A 17,144-nucleotide genomic window follows, 5' to 3' on the forward strand; every position below is an offset into this window, starting at 1 on the left:
CAGGTGTCGTTGTCCATCCATCAACAGTCCAAAGCACTTTTGACCATTGTTCAATAGTCCAATTTCTGTTTTCTTGTGCACATTTTAGCCTTTTAGTCTTTTTCCCCTTTCTTAATAGAGGTATTCTTACTGCAACACATCCTTTAAGTCCTGATTTCAAAAGTGACCTTTGTACTGTTGATCTGATGGACAATGACACCTGTGTCTTCTGACAGTTCTGTTGACATTGGAGATCCTCCATAACGTGCCTCACATTCCTTGAATACCTCCCTAGCTGATCTGTAGGCTGTGTTGTACTGACAACCATTTAAACAGTCTGTGGCAGCTAGGGCCCCAAGTGAGCGACAATAACACAGTTATTGGTTTCTTTCAGCTTTTAAATCTGCCTAACCAGCCCTTTTGACCTGCCTGACCAATTCTGGTCATTGTTGGAATTTCTCAAAACAATATTTGAGCATTTAAATGAACACTGACTTTGAGAACCAGTGTTAAAGTGTAGACTATGCTGGCTGTACCTGGGGAGCAGGAAGGTTGCATTTTAATCCCTAGGCTTCCTTCGTTTTGTAATGTAAACCTTTTCTTGGCTGCAGGACGTTGAGGACCACAGCCCTGCTGAACATTCAGCTACTTCTGTTCAGTTACTGACACCGCAGACAGCAGCATGACACAGGAATGGTACAGTAAAAGGACTTTACATCAGTAATAACCTTTTTCTTACATTTTATTGGCACTCTATTTGCACTGTTTAATATTTTGGGTCTAGCTTACTTAAGTTTAATGCAAATATGCAGGCCTTTATTTAAAAAGCAACATCTGATAGCAAGGTTAATTCTACATGATTTTTAAATAACTGAATTTATCAATCAGGCTATCCCTAAGATTAACTTGTCCTTATGTTAGAATAAAGTATAATCATGATGTAAATAGAAAAAACAAAAACATATGAGATCTCCGATTTTCTTATGCAACGAGTTAATATCAGACATTTACCATGATTTACATTATTTCTTGACACTTTCTAAAAGCTGCAATTAAGAAAAACCTGGTATAATTGAAATGTAATCTAACCTACTGGACTGGAAGCGATTTGGTGCCCGGTATTTAAGGTGGTATGAAAATAAAAAGGAAATTTGACTTGATCAATAACAGCTTGAGCTGAGTCAGATGGTGAACACCTTAAAAAGATATTATAAGAGATGGATTTCAGATTTTGTGTAATGCTGATGACAGAGCAGGATTAAGCAGGGTGAAGAGCCAGCTGGACAGTCTATCAGTTATGTTTAAATATACTATTTTAGATGTTATTAATACACAAGTGACAACTGCAGCTATTTAATTGTAGAAACATGTTACAAAGGGTTTACTGCTATTTTAACTGTAAATTGAAACCAAATATGAGTCGTTTTGCACCGAATGTTTGACCACCTTAAGTAACTGCATTTGTAAATAAAAGCTTGACTGGGCCTGCTATGTTGAGTGGTAATATTTTTTCCAGACTGGTCCATTTTGAGTTACGTGTCCTTTTTAGAGGTCTGCCATGTTGAAATAGTTCAACTTCACTGCAAGATATTGATAAAGACTTCAAAAGTAAACTTTTAGTACTCCAGTAGGTTTACGCGACCTACGGAAAATGTAGCTTGAGACAACATGTTCTCACTGATGGCTTCAAATATGGTGCTGATTAAAATATTTGATGTCGTTCCATTCATTTGGAGTATGCTTTTGCAGGAATTTTGATTTAGTAGTGTATTTTATTATTTTTATATGCAACACTTTATAAAAAAAAAAACTTGCATTCTTGGGTGTTGTATTTAAAATTACACATATATAAATGTGTTGTTTAGGTGTGATAACAAGTCTAGGTGTAGGTCTGTTTTTCCTTTTGAGCTTTCTTATTCAGGTTACATAAAGGAATGTGTATATATAGAGTTGTTTGTCTACAGTTTTTTGTTGTTGCCCCAAACCTGTTTTAAAACATGCTGAAATAATCGTTAGCTTACTACCTTAGTTGTTAACTGTTTCACCATTTCAAGGTAATTAAACTCAGATATGGGATCACATGGTGCTCAATATCCACATTTACAAAAATAGCTCCCAGGGACTATACTGTATGTACACATAAAAAGATTTCTTTTATGTTTCTATTTTTAAAAGCAGCCATAATTAACAATTACATATTGTGCATACTGTTCTTCAGTAGATAGAGTACAGTAGACAGAAAGTTCCAAACATGTTGAAATTTGTATTCATTTGTGTCACAAAACTATAAATATATTGAGTGCTTCCTCTTTATTTTGTTCTGACAAACATAAAAAACAAGGAGATTTAGTACCTTTGTGTATTGAAAACAGTGAATTAGGAAAGGGCCCTTTTACAGGAAAACATATTACTTGTTCATTTTACTGTTCACGTGGCCTAACAGGGAATAAATCAATAACCCCCCCCAAAAAAATAAAAATAAATAAAATAAAAGCAAGGGCAGCATTGTTTCACCATGATCTCAAACCAACTGGACCTGCTCGGTCGGCTCTGTATTATCACCACTCACAAAACCTGAGAGGGAAAAAACACATGGTACAGGAAAGAAGAAGTTAGCAAGTTGATGGTGATATTATAAGCATATCTAAATATGAGAGGTGTTTATGAGACTAAAATCTTTGGTGCATCAGCCTGATAAAGTGATACTGTGGGTTGTTATACTTACAGATATAGGTATTGTTTTAATGCTTTAAACACTAGAATTGTATGCGCATCCATGAAAAAACTAAAACATATTAGCAACTGTATAATAAAAATATTTGGTAGGTTTCTTAATTAAGCTAACTACCTTTGACAGGTACAGTTTTTGTAGGTACTGTACAGTCGTTACTTAAAAGGCTACATGAACTCAAAGTTACTGCACACAAACTGCTTACAAAACTACATAATTTCGGGATGACATTTGCTAATAATTCGTTCTGTTAAACCATTAAGGTACACAAGGAATTGAGCGGTTGTTCAGACAGTTTCGACTTAAAAATTAATTTAAGAGTAATTTAAGTATAGAGGAAACTGACAATTTGAATGACCAGATTTAACCTGTCAGTAAATTTTAAACACTGTTTAGTGTAACTCATTGCAAAAATGTTCTGGAACACATATGTCCCTCGTAACTTACAGGACTAAGGAATTTGGTATGAGCAGTACCGCGTCAATTTGTCACACACTTTTCATCACCAGCGACAATTCATCACGGACAATAACTCACCGATTAAGGCCACAATATCATAAAAGCTATGCTAAAAACAAACAGAGCTATAATAAATAAAAAACAACAGATACTATACGTATTCACTTACAAATTACGTACATAAAACTCCCACTCACTAATATTGCGTCTTCCGCTACTCTAGGATTGTGGGATTGCCTCCTACAAGCATGGCGTACCAGTGACTCAGGGGATTGTGGGATTGCGGAGGACTGTCGATCCGCTGAAGTCTGCACAACTGCCTGTTTCACTTTTAATTTGTATAATTTAGGATCGCTAGGAAATGCCGGAGTCTGCAGTGGAAAGGGTGGTAGTTCACCCCTTGGTGTTACTCAGTGTGGTCGATCACTTTAACCGGTAAGTATGGATTTTTATTATTCATAAATGTGGTGAAACTGCGGACTCATTGTCGTTTCTGAAACAGGCCCATACTGGCAGATCATTCATAGAACAGAATAATTACAGTGAATTTCGGCAAACCCCACAAGATTGGAACACATGGAATAATATCTAGAATGCCGCAACACGTTTGGATATTAGCATATCGTTTATACTAACAATTTGTTTAATTGCTTTAAATAGAATACAGAATTATAGACCAGTTACAGTCACAGAAGTAAATAGTAAGGGTCCAGAGAAGCGGTTCACTACTACCGGTGGAGTAGCGATAATGGGTTTAGTTTCAGAGATACATATTGCTAACTGTGTTTGATTATATATATATATATATATATATATATATATATATATATATATATATATATATATATATATATTAGAGGAGAGGCGTCTTTCTGTGAAACACAAACCTTTGTTTGGAAATAAGATTTTTTTAAAAAAAATTAAAAAAGCGGTTGCATCCCAGGCCTGGAAAGTAGGGTTATGACGTTGCTGAGTCATACTGCAAATATGTTTTCTGATACATATAGACTATGGATATCAGGCGGGTTTGTGTGTGTAAATACATTATTATATATTATTATTATTATTATTAATATTAATATTATTATTATTAAGAAACTAATTGTTCCTATAAAGACATTTGAGGTTTCTGGATAACCTATACGATTAATTGCTGTGGATTGACGATTAATGGCCAAGTCAACAAACTGAAAATTAGACTGCATGTCTCTGGAGCTGATTTAGTTTTCATTTTCAAACGGTACACATCTTTTGTCAACTTTGTTATTGCCCTGTTAGCTGCAGCAGGAATGCTTGTTGACTTGCCCCCTGCACAATGTGACGGGTAGCTGGGGGGGGGGTGGGGGGGGGGGGGGGGGGTAATGTTTTTTTTTTTATTGCTATTTACAAACTACAATAAAACTTAAATAACTTTTTTCAACTGCACTTTCAAACCTACAGTATGCATTATATTGAAATTACTACTAAAGCAGCATAATCAATACTTGACAGAATACATTTTTAAATAAAGAAAATCACACACTCTGACAAAGCACTCCCTTGCTCTCATCTAAAACAATCTTCTTTTGAATCCCCAACTCTCTCACTAGCGTTTATAATGCTGCATAACAGAAAATAATAATAATAATAATAATAATACATGCAGGTTAATAACATTAAATATGACATAATAGAAGAAATGTATTAATAATTATAAATATTTTTTGTAATCTTGTTTCAGGTTGCCATTTTTTCATGTACTAAGTTTAAATTAATAATTACTAAATTAAAAGTAATACAAGAAATAGTAATTTTAAACATATGTGTTTATTATTATTACTTTTTTTTTTAAATTTATTTACCTGCCTTGCTGACTAAACTAAAATGAGAAACCGAGTCAACAATAACACGCATAGAAGTGAAAGTCCCAGTAAAACAATTTGGCTAGCTCACTTACGCGGAACGAAACGTCATTAATGAGGTGATTGATAAATGTGTAAAGAAAATAAAAATAGTTTATAAACTTGCAGTATTTAAACACTCTCTCACCTTCTTTCTCTGACAAGTATTTATAACAAACAGTTGTGACACTATGCTAGGCTCACTGAATGTTTTTGTTTCTGACGCCGTTTTACATGCTTTATGGGAGCTTTAACAGCAAGACGAGCCCCGAGGTTCCCTTGGACTACAGATCCCAGAGTGATAGTAGCTTCAGTGTAAAACAATAAAAGAACTTGCAGATGTGCTTAAGTTGTTTGTTACTAGTTTTGTGGTGAACAGCTTTATTTTTGTTCCACACAAAATGGTACAAATTGCAGCTTTGTAGGATAGGACTGTAACCTAAATTAACATTTAGGTGCCAGTTTTGGGGGAAAAAAATGTTGGCATTTGTGCTGGGACAAAAAGCTTATTAAACCACTCCTGCTGTTTTACCCCATGTTGTGCACTTGATGTTTTTATGAACCTTTTTTTAATTTTTTTTTTTTTTTTTTTTGTTTCTTCAGAATAGGAAAGGTTGGTAACCAGAAGCGAGTAGTAGGTGTGCTGCTAGGATCCTGGCATAAGAAAATTCTTGATGTCTCAAACAGTTTTGCAGGTGAGTTTGGATTGCTAGTTTGTTTAGAGTTGGGGCTGAGACATTTTCTGCCCAGTGCCTGAGAAAGCAAACAAGGCCAATGGTGGTACATCTTAATTGTGTCTAAAGCCCCTTTCACACTGGCATGGTCTGCCCGGGTCAGAACTTACCTGGGCAGAACCTGGTCTCATGTGGGTCGGGTACGCAAGTAAACAATGTGCACATCAATGCCCCAGAAGCAGCTTGTTATGGACGCTTCCATTCAAGCTTCTCTGGATTGAGTCGTCGGCCCAAATGTTGATTAGAGCAAATGATTCTTTATCCCTGCTGCAGTCTGGCTCATGGTGTGTCTCAAGCAACAAAATATGGCTAAATAACGTTCCTTGAGGAAGTGAAACCTTCACGCACGCGCAGCTGTTTGTTATTGCGTCAGCGCGTGAACAGCTGTCAAACATTTTGTCTCTCTTAACCCGGGTCCAAGTGTGTAGACTCCCATCCTTAGGTGGGTGGCTGGGACTCTGGTATGACCCAGGTATGTGGTTTTACACTACGTAAGATTATGACCCAGTTAGCCAGGACCTGGGTAGGAGTACCAGTGTGAAAGGGGCTTAGAGGAGGCTTGCAAACCTCCTTGGTCTTGTTTTCATCAAATATCATCTTTTACTTGCATTGCTGCATGTGTTTTTGTTTTGTGTTTTTATAATGTTTCCTGAATAATTACACTTGGTAATAATTCATATTCTGTCACACTCCCCTGCAGTCCCATTTGATGAGGATGACAAAGATGACTCTGTGTGGTTCCTAGACCACGATTACCTTGAGAACATGTATGGCATGTTCAAGAAAGTCAATGGTAAGTCAGGCGTAGGGATGCTGGTGTGATATAGCACAGGTATGGAATTTAGAGCAGTTAATGAAAGCGTTGGATCTGATATTTTCAACTGGCTTTGTGGCTCAAATAGAAATTTCTGTATTGAATCTTTTTCAGCCAGAGAGAGAATAGTTGGCTGGTATCACACAGGCCCCAAACTGCACAAGAATGACATCGCCATCAATGAGCTGATGAAGCGATACTGTTCCAACTCTGTAAGTGTTCATCTCCAGAATGTCTTGCTAGACTAACCTGCCAGTGGTGCTCTGCTGTGTGACATCACCCCACCATATCTTTTGGGCTCAATTCAGAGTGCAGAGGTGTGAAGTTCCAAGCTGAACTGAGGTTGTGATGCTAATTGCCCTAATTTGAGTTACTGAAAACTCAAGTAGTCAAATAGAAATTTACAGTGCCTTCAGAGGCTCAATTCATTTTGGGATACAGAACACTAGACAGTATTTTGTAGAGTAACAGTGAGATGTGGAGAGAATGTATTTAAACGTTTAATTTTAACTTCCTATGTTTCCCAGGTTTTAGTCATCATTGATGTGAAGCCAAAGGATTTGGGCCTGCCCACAGAGGCCTACATCTCTGTAGAGGAAGTGCATGATGTGAGTAGATGAAGCTGTCTTCAATTGGGTTGCCCAATTATAAAACAAAAAAATGTATACTGTGTACACTTCATCTCCCAGAGCTTGACTGGTAATGTTCAGCTTTGCTGTGATATTGAATACTGGTAGTTTATTTCAACCTTTTTTAAATGTGTGATCAAACCAGACTTTCTGGTATCTGTCCATGCGGTCCAGTTGTCTACCTATATTCAAAGAGCTTTTTTGTTTAGGACGGCACTCCCACATCAAAGACATTTGAACATGTGACCAGTGAGATTGGCGCAGAGGAGGCAGAGGAGGTGGGCGTGGAGCACTTGTTAAGGTAAGATTGGCATGGTTTTATTTTAAGCCATGAAGAACACTTTTCTTCATTGCCTTTCACTACTCTTAAAATGTGAATAATGTATACACCAGTTTTGCAGTTGAACAGTTACAACAAAAGGTACTAGATCATTAGAACTTACTTAACCAGTTTCTGATGTTGGAGCCAAACATTTTTTTCATTTAAAGATGTAGTTACATTTTAAGAATCTTGGTCTGCTTTCTTACAGAGACATTAAGGACACAACCGTAGGCACCCTGTCCCAGCGCATCACCAACCAGGTGCATGGCCTGAAAGGATTAAACTCGAAGCTACTGGACATCAAGAGCTACTTGGAGAAGGTGGCTACCGGCAAGCTGCCCATCAACCACCAGATCATCTACCATCTTCAGGATGTCTTCAACCTGCTGCCCGACGTCAACCTGCAGGAGTTCATCAAGGCTTTCTACCTCAAGACCAATGACCAGATGCTGGTGGTGTACCTGGCTTCGCTCATCCGCTCTGTGGTGGCCCTGCACAACCTCATCAATAACAAGATCGCCAACCGCGACGCTGAGAAGAAAGAGGGCCAGGAGAAGGATGAGGGCAAGAAGGACAAGAAGGACGACAAGGACAAAGATAAAGAGAAAGGGGACGGCTCCTCAAAAAAAGACGACAAGAAGGAGAAGAAATGAACTTGTAAAAAGTAAGAGAGAACTTTGCTAATGGCGGCATGCTGAGGACCTTTATTTTTTTTTTTTATTATTTTTTGTCAGGGTTTTGTAAAGTACGCCTCCCCTGGCATAATATATTGGGGTAGGAGTGCAATGTATTTAACTGTTTGTTTGTTAAAGGATCTCTGAGTTCTGTATTCAGTCTTAGGATGAAAAGGAATAAAGTTTTTTTTTGTGATTTCTTGTTTTGTCTTTCCTCAATACAGTCCACTTGTTTTTTAAGCAGTCTGTTATACCACTGGATTTGTTTACTGCCCACAGTTGGTAAACAAAAAAACATATGTCCTCCCTTTTGAAAACACTCTTGGTATTCTGTCATGTTCGCTTACTGCCAAGCTCTTATGAGACCCTCTTTATACTGGATGGAAACACTGTGGCCGGTCTAAATGTTACTGCTGTTAAAATAATTAAAATAGGGCCCTTTTGTTTACCACAGCTATTGAAATCAACATCTCTGTCTGCATAGAGGGCCCTGTTTTAATAATAGAAACAGTGGCTGTAGATCGATCCACCGCTTGCACATGCTCCTTCTGTGGCACCGGTTTGTCTATATTTTGTTAGGTCTGTGTGCGTCTCTATATGTGTCCTTCACTCCCTCATTATTTTCACAGTAACTTTCTCTTCTATTATAAAAATGTAGAATCAGTTTCCAATTATCTGATAAACTAGTTTTCTATTTTCAGTTTATGCTCTACATCCTCCTTTTTTTGAAGCTGCCTGTTTCCAATTATTACTTTTTTATTTAAGTTTTACCACATACAGTGGAGCTCATGGTGTCTTTATGATGTTAATCCACCTGATTGAATAAGGCTGTCTGATTTTGTGTTTGAGATCCTCTGGCTGCAGTATATTGAAACTGAAAGGGTAACAAAACAAATTATTTTGGTTGGTGTGAGTAGAGACCAAACCTTACAGAGATATTGTGAGTGCCTTCTGCTGTTAAAGCTGTATCGTCCCACAATCTTGTTAAACTTTTACACTAAAGTATAATCCCTTGGCACCTGTTTACTATTGTTTTTGTGAACTCTACTGTAACAGAGAGTAAGCTTTTGTGGACCCGTGTGTTCCCATTCCCTAAAGGCAGTTTAGACTGTAGGGGCACAATCTTCCCTCTGTTTCATAATAGGCATGCTCTTGCTACAAATTTTAAAAGGTAGGTTATAAATATCATCTTGGTGTAGTTCTGAAGACATTTTCAAGCTGTAAAACAAAACCGAATGTATGTGATGTTTCCATAAAATATATTTAAAGCTTTTATGTGAGATTTACAAACAATCATTAGTTTGGTAGTACAGCTGTGAAGATTCGATTACACACGACTTCAATCCATACAAGTTCACAGGTACAGTTTAACAGCACGATGTTTACAATAAAGATTTATATAGGGTAGTACAATAGGTTAAAACAACACAAGAAGGAAATATGGGACATGCAATTGATAAAATGAAAGGATTGTTTTAAAAAAAATTTGTACAGTGGCACCAGTTTTTTTTTTAAGATGTTGGAAATTTTTCCTTTGTTTCCTATTAAAATATTCTGTATTCTTTTATTTCCTGTTGTTCTTGCATTGGTTAGATGACCATGAAATTCAGTTGCTTTTCTCATTACAGTTGAAAAACTATACGAATCTCGTTTTAAGCTTTTTATTATCATTTTTAACCACATAATCCTAGTTTTTTCCTCTATTTTAATAGTGCTTCTTGTATCTGATCATAAAAGCTACATCATTTATGATTGAATTAATTTGATCTAATATTACAATATTTTTACTTAAATGCAAAAGTTAAAATAAGAAGGTAAACAAAATGAAAATGTTTTTTTTTTGTTTTTGTTTTTACCAGAACAGGTATTCTGCATCTTTTAAAATAAATAACAATTACAATAAAATGGCTGAAACAAAGCAGTTAAACAAAGTGTGACTTTCATCTTAAAAACAAAACAAGTTGTCAATAGAAGTGAGCGAAGCACTAAATATTGTGAGGGTGCACATGCAGAAACATCCCATCATAATAAAGGTATTTCTACAATTTCTTCCCAGTACGTAGTAAGTAAATCTGGAAAATGGTAGCTACAGTGCAATGTAACTAAAGGGTAGGTGATGTCTCTGCAGTTTGAAATGTCTCGTTGGAGGGCGGGGTCTAGTTTTTAGGAGAATCCTCTGTGCTGCTCTCCTGTTTCTTCAGTTTGATCCCGAAGAAACTGCAAAGCTTTCCTATCATCATGTTGACAATCTCCTCCTCTTCTGAAGGCTGCAGAGTGAAATCAATTACAAGCCCGGCCCTGATTATATCCTGTATCAGCTACACTTACAATTTTTTCAAGTGGTGTCTCAGACTGAATGATATTAACAAACCACAATTCTAAGATTTTCTTTATACATACATTATGGATTCTAAATTAAATAGCCTCACCAATAGTCTGCATTGTTTTGTGGCTGAACCATTTTAGCAAAACAGGGCAGGTTTTATTCTTAAATTTTAATCAAATTATTCATGTTTTTTTTTTTTTTTTTTTTTAAATTCTTATGAAACTTACCAGCAAGCTGCAACTTTACATGTTGCCTTTTCCTGTTATTGGAGGTTGCAGTGTCCCATCCCTCCACCTCCAATCTAATTTGGTTTCTAAAAATACTAACTTAATTAGCAAAAATGCTTGTGTCTAGCTTTGTTTGTGCAGTTTTTAATTCAGTAACGTGTTCAAACATCTTTTTGTCTCGGTGTTGTTTTTGAATAGTTCTGTTGCTAAGAGACCTAGAGAGTCTGACCTGGTGCTGCTGCTGCTCCTCACTGAAGGCCACCAGGATGACGGAGATGAAGAGGTTGAGAACCACAAAGGACATGAAGATGATGCAGGAGCCAATCATGAATGCTCCTAGGACTGGGTTGTAGTCCAGGACCTGTGGAAGGTGGGGGTACCACACATGAGTCCTCAAGGAAAAGACTTCAAGGAGTACAGGGTCTAATTCACCAGAACTTTAAAACCTTTCACCTCCCGGGTTTGGATTCCAGATTGTGTTAAATTTGGTGCTCTCAACAGCTCTCACAAACCACCACAAAATTAAAAATAGTTAGGAAAGGTCTTGTGATGCTTGAGCACTGTAACTGACTAGCCAGGACAGTTGTCCGTTAATTTTCATGAGTACTAAATTGTTACAGATAGCCCTCTAAGAGTAAAGCAACTGGCCCAGAAAGACACACACTCAGCAGTATCCTGTCCCAGTCTCTACCCTGGTCAGCTCACCTCCTGATAGTTAAAGATTCCCAGCTGCAGGCTGACCATGGCCAGAGCAGCCTCCTGCAGTGATCTGTAGGAGTACAGCCTCCAGCCAAACAACAGATTAGTCTAGAACATAAAGAAACAATTAGAAAACAACAGAGCACCGTGCTGCTGCTGTCTCAGCTGTGGCACTAGGAGTCAGAACATTTGTCCTGGGCACTGGAAAGGCTGAAGGAAAGGTACCTGGCCTTTCCCTACCTATAATTCTTTATTGGAGTGTGTAGGGCAGGGCTGTTGTTACTCACAGCAATGGAGTAGGAAAGTAACATGATGACGATGACATTGATGAACCCAGAGATGTCTGTCCAGGCTCGGCGCAAAGTGGCAGTGATCATGTTCAGTTTGGGGTTCAGCCTCATGAGATGCCACATCTTGACCGTGGCCAGAAGAACCAGGAAGGCGATGATGTACCCCAGGGCTGAGTCTGCAGTGGCCGTCTCATAGAAACTGGCGAATCTGCCGAAAACACAGCCAGGGAATCACATCAACCAATGAGAGCTGCTTTATACACCCAGACAGAGATGGGGCTAAACAGCCAGTGGTGAAAAGGCATTAGGCACTAAAACTTGGTAGTTGCCACATGGGACCCCATTCACAAAGCTTTAACCTTGGACAAAGGTGTCTGCCAAATAAATAAAACTCATGAGCTATTTGAAGAATGTTAAAAACAGACTACCTCAAAGCTTTGTTAATAGTGTCACAACTACCTGTTGTATTGGTGTATTGTACTGGTGTATTCATATTTTACAATATTTTGTGTTTGATGTTAGTTAATTCAACTTTGTATTAAATGTGTAATACACTATGGTCTAGAGGAGATGTTGTGTATGTTCAGCTCATCAAGAGCTCTTTTACTTTGTTACTTCATTAAATATGAAGCCCTGAGTTCCACTCACTGGTCTCGGTGGTTCTGGTAGTACTCCACGTCGCGGTTCCCCAGTACGGTTCTCTTGATGAACATACACAGTGCGCTCCAGCTCAGGACAATGATGGCCAGCTCCAGCAGATTACACTTGCTTTTAAAATACGCCCACCTCTGCTCCTTCATCAGCTTGCCCTGTGGTGAGCCAGGGGGTCAGTGTAGTGCTGTGGCATTCTATACTGTTACTGCATCACCCCAGCACAGGTTACATTTTCAATTTCTCCTTTGTTTCCTATACTTTACTATGCTGTTACAATGATACACTTGCATAACTTTTTTGTTGTTTTTAACAGGTTTTAAAATGAAACATCAACAGCCACATTATAATAATAAATAAAAAACAACATGTTTGTAATTTGTATAAGGTACCAGGACTCAAGCTGGCTAGTTTTTATTTATTTAACTTTTTTTATATTAGTTTATTCTCTGACCTGGGGCCTGGTCTCTGTAAAGGAAATTGTATCCCAGTGCAGTACCACAGGACTGGCAGGCGAGGGAGCCCTACCTGTAGAACCATGTAGTAGATGATGAAGAGAAAGTAGATGATCTCAGAACCCATGACAAAAAACTGCAGGCCGCCAGTGCCCTGATACAGGCGGACGTTGTGCAGTTCTGCGCGGGGCTGGAATGCTCCTGGGGAGAGAGATGTATTGGAAGTAGAATAAAGATGAAATGACAGGACAGGACCATATTTTACTTTAGTGTTTTGGGACCAGGGCTTGCAGGGTGGACATTTGTAGCACCACATGAAAAAAATGTGTCAACTAAAATGTTTTGCAATTAGGTGTGTGCTAAACCTGCTTTAAAACAGGTAAACTATTTTGCCTTCCACTGTAAATAATGTAATTATGTAACCATCTACACGTTAAACATTGCCAAGAAATTCATAGCATGTTTAGACGGACCCTGACTGTGCAGTTATCTGGTACAGTACCATACCAGGCCCAGACCTGAGGACAGAGGAAGCAAGTCCTTACCCACAGCGCTGGTCTCCAGCATGACATTCACGATGCAGAACAGATTGAGGTTGGCATTGTAGACAGTGAACTCCACAAAGATTGCCCGTGTGTATTCATCCAGCCAGGTATTGTCAATCAGGTACTGAAGAACACTGTGTAGAGAACAAGTCAGACCATTACTGACACATCAACAAGGGTAGGATGTGCTTTCTCAAACTTCAGCTTAGATGATTTTCTTAAAATGTTTGGAGAAGAGAATCTTACATTCTTTCAGTTGTACCTCAGAATTAATAATTTATTTTTCATTTTCTTTTTTCAAATTACTACATCAGTCGACTGGTCACCTTGTAGCATTCTCTATGTCGGTGCCCAGCACTGCCACGTAGCCTCCTCCTCTATAGAGAGCAATATTGCCCCAGAGGGGGTACGCTCTCAGGCTGCCCTGGCTCTGGTATTTCCATACGCTGGAGAACTGGGAGGTGTTTCTGGGAGCTGAGATGTTCCACCCTGGTCCATACGAGTCCATGTCCTCCAGATCCCACGAGTAGGGAGCGTGGCAGTCCCGCACTGTGCTGCGCATCGACCAGGTCACAGGACAGGAGTCTCTCTGGACTCGGACCTGACGCATTCGGGCACTGCCCACCAGCTTGGAGTTCCCATCTGTGATGAAACCTGCAACCAGCAATCACCCTTAATAACAAACCAACTAACACAACATACTGTAGTTACCTTTTTAGGACTGACATAGGTAAAGAGAATATGGTTGCTATGAGTTAGCTTTGGCAGGGTGGCATTTCCTGGGTATGATCTCTTAATGGACAGGGTGGTATTACCTGGTAGAATCTGTACAGGTTTGACATGGTGGTATTACCTGGGTAAGGCCCATACAGGTTGCTCAGCAGGGTGCTTTTGGCCCAGTTAAAGAAGTCTCCGTGCTTCATGGAATCAGACAGACCACTCGTGAAGCTCTGCCTGATGTGCGATGTGAGGAAGTAACTGTTGGGGTCGCGCTGCCCATAGGCCACCAGTAGCAACATCCACAGGAAACCGATATAGGCTGAAAGAGAGAGAATGAAAGTTTGAGGGAGACAGAAAGAGGCCATTGGTAACCCATATTGGCTGAGTCAAGATTTGTTAGATTCAAAAAAGCCTTCATATTATATATATATATATATTATATATAATATATTATATATATATATATATATATATATATGTACACACACAATGCCTATGAAAAGCATACACCCTCTTTCACCTTTTTCACCTTTTGTTGCCTTATAGCCTGGAATTAAAATGCATTACTTCTTTTTTTTTTCATTTATCTACACATCCTACCCCACAACTTCCAAGAGAAAAAATATTCTAGAAATTTGTAGAAAATTAATTAAAAATAGTGTGGTTGGGTAAGTGTCCACCATCCTTGTAATAGCAATACTAAATTAGCTCAGGTGTAACCAATCACCTTCAAAATCACACACCAATTTAAGTGACCTCCACCGGTGTTAAATTGTAGTGATTCACATGATTTCAGGATAAATTCAGCAGTTCCTGTAGGTTCCCTCTGCTGGGTTGTGCATTTCAAAGCAAAGACTCAACTAGGCTCAAGGAGCTTTCCAAAGAACTCTGAGACAAAATTGTTGAAAGGCACAGATCAGGGGATGGGTATAAAAAAAAATCAAAGGCCTTAAATATCCCTTGGAGCACGGTCAAGACGATTATTAAGAAGTGGAAGGTATATGGCACCACCAAGACCCTGCCTAGATCAGGCCATCCCTCCAAACTGGATGACCAAGCAAAAAGGAGATCAGAGAGGTTACCAAGAGGCCAATGGCAACTTTGCAAGAACTTCAGACTTTTATGGTCAAGACTGGTCAAAGTGTGCATGTGACAACAATATACCAAGCACTCCACAAATCTGGCCTGTATTTTACTCAAGAAAGCCCACCTTGAATCCTATTTGAAGTATGCAAAAAAACACTCAGGAGATTCTGTAGCCATATGGCAAAAAGTTTTGTGTTCTGACGAAACTAAAATGAAACTTTTTGGCCTAAATACAAAGTGTTATGTTTGGCGCAAACCCAACGCAGCACATCACCCAAAGAACACCATCCCTACTGTGAAGCACGGTGGTGGCAGCATCATGTTATGGGGATGTTTCTCATCGGCAGGAACTGAGGCACTTGTCAGGATAGAAGGGAAAATGAATGGAGCAAAGTACAGAGAAGTCCTTGAGGAAAACCTGCTGCCCTCTGCAAGAAAGCTGAACCTGGGACAGAAGTTCACCTTTCAGCATGACAGCGACCCAAAGCACACAGCCAAAGCTACACTGGAGTGGCTAAGGAACAAAAAGGTAAATGTCCTTGAGTGGCCCAGTCAGAGCCCCGACCTAAATCCAATCAAAAATTTGTGGCATGACTTGAAGATTGCTCCCCAAGGAACTTGACAGAGCTTGAACAATTTTGTAAGGAAGAAAGGTCAAACATTGCTAAATCTAGGTGTTCAAAGTTGGTAGAGACCTATCCAACAACAGCTGTAATTGCTACCAAAGGTGCTTCCACCAAGTATTAACTCAGGGGGGTGGAGACTTACCCAATTATCATCTTTCAGTTTTGTATTTTTAATATATAATCTTTTTCTCAATAAAAACATTTTTTTCCGCTTAACAGTGTGGAGTATGGTGTGTAGATAAGTGGAAAAAAAATCCTCATTTAAATGCATGAAACTCTGAGGCACTGACACAACAAAATGTTAAAAAAGTTCAAGGGGGTGTAGACTTTCTATAGGCACTGTGTATATATATATATATATATATATATATATATATATATATATATATATATATATATATATATATATATATATGTGTGTGTGTGTGTGTGTGTGTGTGTGTGTGTGTGTGTGTGTGTGTGTGTGTGTGTGAAATAGATCCCAAAAGCAAAAACCACTGATTTTGACGAACAATTCAGGAAATTACTAAATCATGAGAAAAAAATGAGAACTGTTTAACGTAATCCCTATCAGAACCACTTGAGGTCACTCTTGCATAGCAGCCAGCATTTCTTACCCACAATCTCTCTGATCAGTGCAAACACCTTCTGCTCCTTGAGCATGTTGTTCTTCATCTTCTCGATGTCGGTGGGAGGGGGGGGATGGTAGAGACTGCTGCTGCTGTCTCTCCGAGTGCTCAGCACTGCATCGGGATCTCCTGCGACGAAAACAGTCGAGACATCAATCTATGTGATATTAGCTTTAATACCATTATAACTGCCTCCCCCATACACTTTATTGTGTGAAAATGCTTCGATGCTTTGTTTGTTTTTAATACTGTCTCAGAATATGTCATGATTTCAAATACAACACTATAGACAAACTGTTGCAATCTGGTACTTCTGCATGGTACATGTTCTGACTGCAGTCAGACTATTGGAGTGGATTTGAAATACAATCCATGAAGTGATTAAGCAGCAGCAAATTGTGATCTTTAGAGGCTTTGAGGAAATAGGGGGATTGTGCTAATAAGTGGTAAGAGAATGTAATCTTGGGTAGCATTCCTTTAAACACTGTAGTAGCCATTAAACTGAACTATTCAAATAACCTAAAAGTTAGGTCATTTTCAAATCTAGGCTGAAAACCTAATTTGCACAAGCCTTCCAAAGCCTAACCATTCCAACTCTCTACAGATGTTGCTTAAAGGGCTCAGTGAATTCTACACATAATATTGATTGTTATCTGGATCAATAAAGA

At 38.6% G+C, this 17,144-nt stretch overlaps 2 protein-coding genes and 1 long non-coding RNA gene across 3 annotated transcripts in view; 1 reads left to right on the forward strand and 2 right to left on the reverse strand.

Annotated features, from left to right (window-relative positions):
- Window positions 1-2,270: 2,270 nt before the first annotated feature.
- Window positions 2,271-3,395, reverse strand: LOC121296598. The gene is made up of 2 exons (XR_005947074.1): window positions 3,339-3,395; window positions 2,271-2,553 (listed from the first exon to the last, which is right to left on the reverse strand). It is a non-coding gene; the product is annotated as an uncharacterized LOC121296598 (long non-coding RNA).
- Window positions 3,396-3,430: 35 nt separating this feature from the next.
- On the forward strand, window positions 3,431-8,418 carry psmd7 (proteasome 26S subunit, non-ATPase 7). The gene is made up of 7 exons (XM_041222314.1): window positions 3,431-3,604; window positions 5,653-5,744; window positions 6,484-6,576; window positions 6,712-6,809; window positions 7,125-7,205; window positions 7,436-7,527; window positions 7,757-8,418. The coding sequence occupies exons 1-7, from the start codon at window positions 3,531-3,533 to the stop codon at window positions 8,199-8,201; spliced, it is 975 nt and encodes a 324-aa protein (XP_041078248.1). The 5' UTR covers window positions 3,431-3,530; the 3' UTR covers window positions 8,202-8,418.
- Window positions 8,419-10,098: 1,680 nt separating this feature from the next.
- Window positions 10,099-17,144, reverse strand: part of LOC121296690 (polycystic kidney disease protein 1-like 2) — a 38,445-nt gene continuing 31,399 nt past the window's right edge. The window contains exons 31-40 of the mRNA XM_041222464.1: window positions 16,465-16,605; window positions 14,269-14,454; window positions 13,742-14,069; window positions 13,416-13,549; window positions 12,944-13,071; window positions 12,413-12,573; window positions 11,762-11,972; window positions 11,481-11,582; window positions 11,005-11,136; window positions 10,099-10,489 (exon numbers count right to left, since the gene is read on the reverse strand). Coding sequence (XP_041078398.1) covers window positions 10,379-10,489; window positions 11,005-11,136; window positions 11,481-11,582; window positions 11,762-11,972; window positions 12,413-12,573; window positions 12,944-13,071; window positions 13,416-13,549; window positions 13,742-14,069; window positions 14,269-14,454; window positions 16,465-16,605 — 1,634 coding nt within the window. The 3' untranslated portion in view covers window positions 10,099-10,378. The remainder of the gene's footprint in view (window positions 10,490-11,004; window positions 11,137-11,480; window positions 11,583-11,761; window positions 11,973-12,412; window positions 12,574-12,943; window positions 13,072-13,415; window positions 13,550-13,741; window positions 14,070-14,268; window positions 14,455-16,464; window positions 16,606-17,144) is intronic.

Source organism: Polyodon spathula, chromosome 21 (assembly GCF_017654505.1).
Source record: "Polyodon spathula isolate WHYD16114869_AA chromosome 21, ASM1765450v1, whole genome shotgun sequence".
NCBI lineage: Eukaryota > Metazoa > Chordata > Actinopteri > Acipenseriformes > Polyodontidae > Polyodon > Polyodon spathula.